Raw genomic sequence first — 11,555 nt, 5'->3', positions numbered from 1 at the left:
CAATTTTTAAAAATGTGACATCTTTTGCTAAAAGTAGGCATGAATGTGTAAGTTTAAAAGCCTAATATTTTCTAAACAAATCATCCCTCCACAATCAACTGCAAGATCACGTTTATATTTGAGTGTGAACTGATGAATTGAACTAAAGTCCTGTCCTACATTTTATATTATAAATAATAAGACTAGTCACTTTCTGAAATTAAAGTCCTGTCCTACATTTTATATTATAAATAATAAGACTAGTCACTTTCTGAAATTCTCTGGATTGAATTTAAATCTGTCTGAATGTGAGAACCTACAACTTAAAAATAACAACCTATCAACTCCCTGTTGAAAAAAACAGCATATGCTGGTTAGGTAAGTTTTGACGCTGGGATGGTGGTTTATGCTGGTCCTTTGCTGGTTTAAACTGGTCCTTTGTTGGTTAATAATGCTGGTCATGTGCTGACAAAGGACCAGCATAAACCAGCAAAAGGACCAGCATAAACCAACAACAAAACCACCAGTTTAAACATAAAACCAACAAAGGACCAGTTTAAACCAGAAAGGACCAGCATAAATCACCATCCCAGCGTCAAAAATACCTAACCAGCATATGAACCACTGCCATCGTTTTTTTAACTCAAGTTTTTTTTTTCAGCAGGGCTATGTGTAATATTCCTGTCAAAAGCAAAATACAAAAGAGCATAACTCATGCTTAGCGTGAGATCTTTCTATTCAAGCAGGAATTCTATTAAGGCAGAAGGCGTCTTGAGAGCATCAACTTTCTGATGACCTTTTGGATCTTCCCCCCCACCCCCCAGAAGTCTGTGACCCTCCCTCAAAGCAAACACCGATTAAAATCAAAAAACTCATATTTATAAATAAAAGAAATCTTTAAACCTCCCTCAAATCAAAAACCTATAAATTTTGCTTAATCTTAACACTCACAGTCATATGTTGTCTTTATTGTCAATTAATTTTATAAATCAATCGACTTTGTGTGCAGAACCAAATAAAATGCAACACTGTTGTCTTTATCAATCGACTTAAATCTTTCATTTAAAAAAAAAAAATAATAAAATGTCTGCAGAACCAAATAACACTCAACAATAAAAAAAAAAAAACAACAACAACATGGTAAGTTTATAATCATACTTTTAGGCCTTTGTTGTTAATGTAATTATAATTAAATCAATATCCTAATAAATACATTTAAAAATATATATATATTGATTGATTGATTATTTGATGCCGCAGTTTAACTTTATTTTGATGTAGGGACTATTTTGACAGCATCTGTCGCGTAAGAACCAACTGTAATTTTGCTCAGGCAGTGCTTTAGACAGTAGACGCAGGGGTCCTCACAGGAGCAGCGCATGTGACGCACACTGCGCAGGAGCTGCTGTGAAGTACTGTGTGTAAGTTTTAATTATGTTTCTCTGTGTTTTACAGTTATGAAGTGTTTTATATCATTTAGTCTGCCCGTCCCATTTCTATAGTACTAGCATGAGCGATGTACTTGTGCAGAGGAGGGCATTAATGTGAGGAGCTGTGTCTGCACTGAAGTTAAACTACATTCATTCATTTGAATGAACCGATTACACTAAATGTTAGTTTCTAATGAAGCACACGAGCTGCTCTGCTGCTTTTGCTATCAGTAGATTTTAATATGCTTCTATAAAGAGACTAATGGGGCAGTAAAAACATTAGTCAATATATCAATCATATTCTCAAAGCCTAGAAGACATTTTTGGACATTATAGTCGCAAAACAAGAAACAGCAGCAGCAGAGATCCAGAGTTGAGGGTTGGCTGCACACATCTACTCTGTGTCTACAATATGACACAACTTCTAATGAACCCATGTAATCATCTAGTCCTTAAATAGTGATGTATTTCTGTATGACATAAATATGTGCACTCTTAGCACACAGTGGCTTTAACCAGCATTCTTGAAACTCAGGAAAATAAATTCAACAGCTTTGCAGTTAAATGATGCATGATGGTTGTTTCTGCAGGGCTGGAAGTCTCTCTCGTCACTTGCAGCACTATGGCGTTTAACTTCGGTCAGGCGGGCACCGGAGGTTTCAGTTTCGGAGCCCCTAAGACTACAGCTGCGGGCGCCACAGGCTTCGGGCTGCAGACGAGCGCTCCTGCGGGAGGGGCCTTCTCTTCAGGGACCGGCCAGCCCCAGGCTCAGAGCTTTGGAAACCCGTCGTCTCAGATCGCAGGACTCCTCGCTCAGCCGGCGCAGAATAATGGATTCGGCTTCGGAGCCCAGACTCAGAGCACCACCTCAAGTGGAGGCTTCTCTTTTGGGTGAGATTTTATCTGGGGCGGATCGATGTTTTCGATTATGTTTATAATGTTGGTCTTAATAAAGCAATAATAAACAGTTCTGTCACGGAATAGAGTGCAACAGCCGTGCTCCGTAAGTAAAAACCTTGTTCATTTTATCCGAATCGATTTTTAATGATGACTTATAAACCTACTGAGAGCTTTGAGGTTGTTAATCCATGTACTTTTGTTAAAGCAATCAGATGATATTATTTGTTTTAAATTACCATATTCAACAGCAGAATGCACTGTCGGGTCAGTTTCCAGACTTTCTCAAACTGCTTATTTTGCATTGAAAAAAAAAAATTATAATAATATTAAAAATGTGCATATACAGTACAGGTCAAAAGTTTGGAAACATTACTATTTTTAATGTTTTTGAAAGAAGTTTCTTCTGCTCATCAAGCCTCCATTTATTTGATCAAAAATACAGAAAAAACAGTAATATTGTGAAATATTATTACAATTTAAAATAATTGTTTTTAAATGTATTATACTTTAAATTATCATTTATTTCTGTGATGCAAAGCTGAATCCATACTACAATTATCACATGATCCTTTAGAAATCATTCTAATATGATGATTCATTATCAAAGTTAGAAACAGTTCTGCTGCTTAATATTTTTTTCAGAACATGTGATACTTTTTTTAGGATACTTTGATGAATAAAAATTAAAAAAAAAAAAAAAAAAAAGAAGCTATATTTTTAAAATATAAATATTTTGTAATAACAATATACACTACTGGTCAGTAATTTGGGGTCAGTAATTTTTTTTCCTTTCTTTTTTTAAAATAAAATCAATACTTTTATTTCAGCAAGGATGTGTTAAATTGATAAAAAAGTGATAGTAAAGAAAATATATTATTAGAATATATATTATTAGAATTTTTTTATTTTATTTTGAATAAATGCAGTTCTTTTTAACCTTATATTCATCAAATATATTAGACAGCAGAACTGTTTCCAACACTCATAATAAATCAGAATATTAGAATGATTTCTAAATGATCATGTGATAGACTGGATGTTACATGTGACACTGAAGGCTGGAGTAATGATACTGAAAATTCAGCTTTGCATCACAGGAATAAATTATTTTTTTTTAAAGTATATTCAAATAGAAAACTATTATTTTAAGTTGTAATAATATTTCACAATATTTCAGTTTTTTTGTATTTTTGATCAAATAAATGCAGGCTTGATGAGCAGAAGAGACTTCTTTCAAAAACATTAAAAATAGTAATGTTTCCAAACTTTTGACCTGTACTGTGTATCTTTTTGGCTGATTTTGAAATACTTCAAAACAAAGTTAGTGATTGGTGTGATTCACGTCGGGGCTGGTTGGTTTGGTTCATGGCTTCTAATCATAAGACTTTTTTTTTTTTAGTAAATTATTAAAAGACAAGTTAGGGGAAAATACTTCTGAAAACAAGGCCACTAAAAAGGTGGCCAGGCACTGCTGCACTGTCTATAATTAATGTTGACTGTTTACAGTGTTTAAGCAGTGTTGTTAGCTTAATGATCAATAAGAATTTAAAGGGACAGTTCACCCAAAAATGAAAAGTACCCCATGATCAACACCCATTCAGTGCCATTATAAAGCTGGGAAGAGCCAGCACGATTTTTATATAATTCTGATTGGATTCGTCTGAAAGAAGAAAGTCATTTACACCCAGGATGGCTTGAGGGTGAGTAAAACATGGGGTCATTTTCATTTTCGGGTGAGTTTAATTTGTGCTTTCGGACATTTGCTGTGTTCCTGATTGATTTCAGGCTCTTTCTGGAGCCTAAAAATGTATGATATGTCTTTCTATCCATCCAACGCTCCGTCAGGGCAGTGTGTCAGGGCTTTAATTGTAGAATTGAATGGGTGTGCAGTGAGTCACAGCTCTTAAAATGGCTGGACATCCAGAGTCGGAAATATCCACTGTATAACTGAAAGTGGACAGTGTGTAATGTCAAGTCTGTAATGTTTAAAAACTCTGTTCACGTCTTTGCATCCAGTGCCTCCCTTCCAAAATTCAGCACACCTGCAGCATCTCAGCCTGCGACCACGAGTGTGACTCTGGGGGCTTCGACTGCTGGGACGGGCTTCGGTTTCGGGGGTCTCCCCACGCAGACTACTGCAGCCCAGCAGCCTTTGGGGGGGTTCGGCTTCGGGATGCCCAAAGTTCAAGCATCCTCAGCGCCCCCAGCACAGCCCACCCCTGCGCTCTCTCTAGGGGCTCAGTCCACAGGTAATACAGAGGGACACGTCTTGACATCGAATGCTTCATGCTCTCTGAAACGATAATGCCCCTGTCACCAATGTTTGACTTTGACTTCAAAATAAAGGTTCAGTAAAAGGATAAGTCCTGCCAGCCAGACTTCCTGTTTCAGTCGAATATGTCAGCACAGAGAATGAAAACCGTCAATCCGTTTCATGGTTTTTTTCTTCACTTGGAGTTTGTTATACACACTGTATCACTTTATCACATTGTGTCAGACTGGTCCTTTAAGAAGGAAGTATATAAATAAGCTTTTTTTGTCTAATTATATTAATTTGTGTTTTATAGGTCTGACTCTTGGAGCGTCTACTGCTGCCTCCACGGCCCCAACATCTGCAATTAACTTTGGGATTAAAACTTCAGGTCTGTAATATGTAGTGTGGCTGTTCTAATATGAGAAAAACTGGCGAAAGAGAACTTTTGATATATAATGCATCTTTTGTTGTTGTTGTTGTCTAGCCACCCCAGCTCCTATCAGCTCTGCACAGAGTCAGTCCCTGACGGCTCCGGTGTCGTCTCTGTTTGCTGCTCCTATAGCCTCAACACCAGCCACAGGATTCACACGTGAGTTCTGTTCCACCTCCAATACTCAAACCAAGCCATCTACTAACAGATCTGCTTTAAAGGCACATCTGCATTTATGTGTTTGCATGCTATGTTTATATATACAGTACAGACCAAAAGTTTGGAAACATTACTATTTTTAATGTTTTTGAAAGAAGTCTCTTCTGCTCATCAAGCCTGCATTTATTTGATCAAAAATACAGAAAAAAACAGTAATATTGTGAAATATTATTACAACTTAAAATAATAGTTTTCTATTTGAACATACTTTAAAAAAATAATTTATTCCTGTGATGCAAAGCTGAATTTTCAGCATCATTACTCCAGCCTTCAGTGTCACATGTAACATCCAGTCTATCACGTGATCATTTAGAAATCATTCTAATATTCTGATTTATTATGAGTTTTGGAAACAGTTCTGCTGTCTAATATATTTGATGAATAAAAGGTCAAAAAGAACTGCATTTATTCAAAATAAAAAAAAATTCTAATAATATATATTCTAATAATATATTTTCTTTACTATCACTTTTATCAATTTAACACATCCTTGCTGAATAAAAGTATTGATTTTATTTAAAAAAAAGAAAAAAAATTACTGACCCCAAATTACTGACCAGTAGTGTATATTGTTATTACAAAATATTTATATTTTAAAAACATAGCTTTTTTTTTTTTTTTTTTTTTATCATTTTTATTCATCAAAGTATCCTAAAAAAGTATCACATGTTCTGAAAAAATATTAAGCAGCAGAACTGTTTCCAACTTTGATAATGAATCATCATATTAGAATGATTTCTAAAGGATCATGTGATAATGATCCTAAAAATTCAGCTTTGCATCACAGAAATAAATGATAATTTAAAGTATAATAAATTTAAAAAAATTATTTTAAATTGTAATAATATATCACAATATTACTGTTTTTTCTGTATTTTTGGTCAAATAAATGCAGGCTTGATGAGCAGAAGAAACTTCTTTCAAAAACATTAAAAATAGTAATGTTTCCAAACTTTTGGTCTGTACTGTATGTATACACACACACACAGTGGCAAGAATAGGTTTAGTTGAAAAGCTCTGGATTTCTGCATTGATTACTTGTAAGTCACAGTTATAGACAAAAACAATCTAAGCTAATTTATAAAAATCTAGTTTTTATTGAAGACTATGATTGGTCATTGATGGGGCAGGTGGGAAAAAGTAAGTGCAATTCTGTTACGGCTTCTCCAAAAGCCAATAGGAGTGAATTAAGTAGTGTTTGGAAGTGTGGGTCGCACACGTGCGCTGATGAAGACACACAAAGCATTGTTACTACTTCTTACTGCAAATCTGGTCTTGTCAAGAAAAGATAACTCTAAGAACACGGCGGACAATACTGGAAGAGAGGTCAGAAGCAACCCAACAACAACAAAAAAAAAACAATCCTCACGGAAACTGTGCCCATGTGTCCACTATCAGTAAAACACTTAAAGGAACAGTTCACCCAAAAATGATCATTCGCTGTTAACTTACTCATCCTCAGGCCATCCAAGATATAGGTGACTTTTTTTTCCTCTTCTCAGTAGATCAGTAAAGAAGATTTTTAGCTGAAACAGTGGTCCTTAGTGATTCATAAAATGCAAGTCATTCTTTTGAAGGTTTTTTTTTTCTTTAAGTGAACTGGATGAAACCGTTCGCGACTCTAGCTGCACACAGATCTATAAGTTACTCAATCAAAACTCAAGAATGATGTTTCATGAAAGGAACCCCCCTTGAACCACATGCACACCAAACTGTGGGGCGAGGATCACGGATCAACTACATTCCCTTGAACCCCTAAATCATTGAAGGAACAATGAATTCTAAAGTGAATCAAGACATTTAACAGGAGAACACCAGGAGTTCAGTTCATGAGTTCGTGCTTTAGAGCAGCGAGGTGATGTAACAAGACAATGACCCAAAGCACACAAGTAATACCAGCTAAACAATGGCTGAAAAACAAGTCCTGAATCTAAAGCCAAATTTAGATGCTGTCTAATCAGTGCTCTATCAGGTCTTACTTAAATTGATTTCTAGGACACTTTTTAACTTTATGAAGGATGATATTTTCTTAACCTTATTAAATATACATGTCATTGTTTATGTCAAATTCTTACATTTGATCAATACGTTCAGTTATAATAATAAAACACTGTATGGTTGTTACCATTCAAATGACATCAGTGTCAACAAACTGCAGAGGAAACAGAAGCTGCATCAAGAGTGCCATTTAGATGTATTTACATTACTGTTTAATGAAAATAAGAGCTTCCATTAATGCATTTACTCAGTAAAACTGTGTAGCTTTTTTAACATGCAAATATGAAATGTTGGACAAATGCAATAAAACTTTTAAATATGAAACCACACCACCAGTAGGTGGCGGCAAGTCACTGTTTTAATGAGTGAGTCACTGATTCAACTGATTCGTTTAAACGGCTGATTCATTCAGTAAATGAAGCAAGTGTCTATATGAACGGCTCACTGAATCATTGACTCACTCGATTTTCTACTCGATTTTGTTAACGTGTGTTTCTTTGTGTGTGCTGTTGCGCTTAAGTTTGCTTGAAAAGCCAACTTACTGATTTAAGCGAATTCTTCTGAGACTAAATTTGTAATTGAAACTCATCCTAGAGTTTTCATACTAGAACCACCAAACCCAGCCCAGCTCTTCAGACTGATCTGACTCGGTGTGCTATATCTTTTCTAACTGATCGGAATTACAGTTTTCCTAAAAATTAAGATTAAAAATCATAAAAATCCCATAGACTAACATTGAGGAATGTTCAGATGAGCCAAGACTATTAACACTCGCAACCGTCAAAATTCACATCTAAACTCCCAGAATGCCTTGAGACTCAATCAGAATTCCCTTCTGTGTATGATTTCTAAGCCATTCAAACTCATTTAAGCCTCCACTCTAATGTTTTTAATTTAAGCTAGCATCATTGGTTTTAGTTGTTTTTCAGCTTGTTTATTATCATATAAAGATATGGCACGCAGTTGCTTTAAACAGTGGTGTAAACATCATTCAGTGTAGATTGTGATAATTGTAATTAATAATCCGCAATTATAATTTCAAGGGAATAAAGGACCATTATGATTTTTGTCATAACCGTGCAGCCAAACTTTGGAGAAAAGCTTCTGCTAGAAGTCTTAGGCGGGCCTGATCTCGTATTGCAGTGAATTGGACTAAAGTGTGGGAACGATCATTTAGGACTGTTCTAGAGAAATCATCGTGACAGTCTTTTCATTTCTCTGTCAGTGGGCTCGTCGATGGCCTCGGTGGCTCCTGTGGGGACCTCAGCATCCATCGCTAACACAAGCCTGTCCCTGAAACCTCTAGGAGCCGCTCCTGCTATAAGCACAGGTGCCCTCTCTTACTCTTTGTTCATTAATACATGCTGAACAAATAATCGAGGCCAGTATGTAGTTGTCCTATCAGTGACTTATTCTTTGAGAATAACTTTGAGAGTGTGTGTTTGTGTCTTTAGCTGCTGCTGTTAGCACTGGAGCTACTACTGGCTTCTCTCTGGGACTGAAGACTGCAGCATCTACCGCACCAGCCATCACCTCCTCATCTGCCATCGTCACAACCAGGTACAAAGCTTTTCACATTCAAGACGGTTTGATTTTGTGCCGTTTTTCTAGCGTTGAGCGTTCTTGTGGTCTTCCGTCAGCACGGCTCCAGTGATGTCGTACGCTCAGCTGGAGGCTTTGATTAACAAGTGGAGCTCAGAACTAGAAGACCAGGAGCGACACTTTCTCCAGCAGGCCACTCAGGTCAACGCCTGGGACCGCATGCTGGTGGAGAACGGAGAGAAGGTAGAGAAATAGACTCATCTGTTTTCTCCCTGCTGCCACATACACCATCTTTGTAGAGTTACAGCAACCCCAGAATTATACGTGTGACCCTGGACCACAAAACCAGGCATACTTGATTTGATTTATGCATCATCTAAAAGCTGAATAAGCTTTCCAGTGATGTGTGGTTTGTTAGGAGGACAATATTTGTCTGAGATACAACTATTTGAAAATAAATAATCAGAAAATCAAAAAAAAAGTCTAAAAAATGAAAAAATCATCAATAAATATTTTCAAAACAACCTCTCAGCAAATAATATTACTAATCAAAAATTACGTTTTGATATATTTATGGTAGGAAATGTACAAAATATCTTCATGGAACATGATGTTTACTTAATATCCTAATGATTTTTGGCATAAAAGAAAAATCAATAATTTTGACCCATACAATGTATTTTTGGCTATTGCTACAAATATACCCCAGCGACTTAAGACTGTGTGCTCCAGGGTCACAAATACACACATTTCCAGAATGAATTGTGAATCAAGGCTTTGTCGGCACAGCTTTCTTGCATTGCACCTGTTTCAGAGAAGAGCAAGTACACAACTTTTTAAGATGAAGAGGTGCTTTTTGGATTTCAGCTGTGATGCTGTGTTCACCCACAGAAACAGACACTGCTGCTTTTTATATAACACATTGCCCATTGTGAATTATGATTATACAGCTTGGTTTATTGGGTTGGATTGCTTTCTCGATCACAAAACCACATTAGGACACCCATAGTTAACTTACCCATCTATAAACCCGAATCTAGTGTTACTGCCTAAAACCATATTGCAACAGATTTCCAGTGACGAGTAATCTTTTTCTTTTTTCTTTTCTTTTTCTTTTAGATAACTGCTTTACATAAAGATATGGAAAAAGTGAAACTGGACCAACGAAGGTAATCAATTATTTGCTTGCTGGTTGTTCATCCTGATAACATTTTATTTCAATGTGGCATTTGTGCTTTGTTGCATTGCTAACAAGCCTCCACAAGCTTTCACATGGTTACAGTTGCCAGATTTCAAGAGTTTTAAGTTTCATAAATCGATACATTTTCTGGCCAGTGGTTTACTTAATCTTCCCAACCTGGCAACCATGTGCACACACCCTCACGAAAAGTGCTTATGAGTTGAAAACAGCTGCAAACATGTAAGTTGGAGTTTATTGATCTCTACTGAGAATAATAGTGTGATACAGCCAGTCTGTTTCTGTCACATGGCTGTTTGCACTCTGTGCTGTGACTATCTGTGAACAAACCATGCGTGTTGACATTCTCTTGGTTTGTGCTTATGTGAAACTTTTTTTCTCCAGTGATTAACAGTTTAAGAATTATTGTGCAGCCCTAATTAAGAGTGATACAATAGAAACTGGCACAGCAGGAAATGTTGGTTGCCTGTGGCATCTGTCAGTTATAGTTTAGTGCTCATTTATACAAATTTATTTTGACCAGTCACAATCAAGTAACTTCAGCATGCATGTATACTGTCTGTTCTCATGTTTGATGTTAACTTTGTGTTTCTGATATTTCGTTGTTTGTAACGCAGGTTGGATCAGGAGCTGGACTTCATCCTGTCCCAGCAGAAAGAGCTGGAGGATCTTCTGTGTCCATTAGAGGAGTCTGTGAAAGAGCAAAGCGGAACCATTTACATGCAGAATGCAGATGAAGAACGAGAAAGAACGTAAGAGCAAACACAGCCGTTTAAGGACCTGATGTTTCCTCCTATACTGTGAAGTCATTGAGTGTTTGAATGATCTTTCATCCAGCTACAAGTTGGCGGAAAACGTGGACGCGCAACTCAAGAGAATGTCCCAAGATCTGAAAGAGATTATTGAGCACCTCAACACCTCCAGCGGACCTGCTGACACCACTGACCCGGTATGTAAAATACGATCGATGGTCCCGACAGAAACGCTCTTTATGAACCGTTGTGTGAGCTGGACTGAGAAGGACTGGTGTTGTTTTTCAGCTTCAGCAGATCTGTAAAATCCTCAATGCACATATGGACTCCCTGCAGTGGGTAGAACAGAACTCTGGTTGGTATCCTTTTGTCTTAAATGGCTTTTGACACATTAAACGCTTGATGAAATGTTAGCTTGTATGCTTGACACATACCTTTTCTGTGCAGTTTTGCTCCACAGGCGAGTGGAGGAGGTCTCGAAGCTGTGTGAAAGCCGCAGCAAGGAACAAGAGAAGAGCTTTCGTATAAACTTCCAGTGAGCATGCAGCTCTCTTTTCCCCTCATTCAGTTGTAAATGAATGTCATTTTTGTTTTTGTTATTTGCTTCAAAATAAAATAATTTCTTTGTATCCGATTTCCTCTTGATTATTATTCATATTGAATGCAATTTGCAAAATGATCATGGGTTTTTCTCAGAGTTTAGTGATCAAGAAATTCAGATGGAAAATCAGAGCAATTTTTAAAGTTATAAAATGAACAATACATTCACTAAAGAAGGGAGTTTCTCTTCCTGGTTAATACTTAGCCTATAAAACGAGCCAATCAGCTGCATGGAGCTCCACCGTAGCAACGT

At 36.7% G+C, this 11,555-nt stretch overlaps 1 protein-coding gene across 1 annotated transcript; it reads left to right on the top strand.

Annotated features, from left to right (window-relative positions):
- Positions 1-1,263: 1,263 nt before the first annotated feature.
- On the top strand, positions 1,264-11,331 carry LOC109079916 (nuclear pore glycoprotein p62-like). Its single transcript, XM_019095029.2, has 13 exons — positions 1,264-1,400; positions 2,000-2,300; positions 4,326-4,558; positions 4,877-4,951; positions 5,048-5,152; positions 8,436-8,540; positions 8,665-8,770; positions 8,851-8,995; positions 9,872-9,921; positions 10,568-10,702; positions 10,788-10,899; positions 10,991-11,057; positions 11,150-11,331. Exons 2-13 carry the CDS (start codon positions 2,032-2,034, stop codon positions 11,239-11,241), a joined length of 1,494 nt encoding a protein of 497 aa, XP_018950574.1. The 5' UTR covers positions 1,264-1,400; positions 2,000-2,031; the 3' UTR covers positions 11,242-11,331.
- Positions 11,332-11,555: the final 224 nt, after the last annotated feature.

The sequence above is a fragment of the Cyprinus carpio genome, chromosome A14 (assembly GCF_018340385.1).
Source record: "Cyprinus carpio isolate SPL01 chromosome A14, ASM1834038v1, whole genome shotgun sequence".
NCBI lineage: Eukaryota > Metazoa > Chordata > Actinopteri > Cypriniformes > Cyprinidae > Cyprinus > Cyprinus carpio.
This window is presented reverse-complemented; position numbering and strand designations above follow the sequence as displayed.

Coding starts and splice junctions, on each gene's coding strand:
- LOC109079916 (XM_019095029.2), top strand. CDS start 2,032: ATGGCGTTTAACTTCGGTCAGGCGGGCACCGGAGGTTTCAGTTTCGGA. Junction 9,922..10,567: donor GTGAAACTGGACCAACGAAG/GTAATCAATTAT, acceptor TTTGTAACGCAG/GTTGGATCAGGAGCTGGACT. Junction 10,900..10,990: donor CTGCTGACACCACTGACCCG/GTATGTAAAATA, acceptor GTTGTTTTTCAG/CTTCAGCAGATCTGTAAAAT.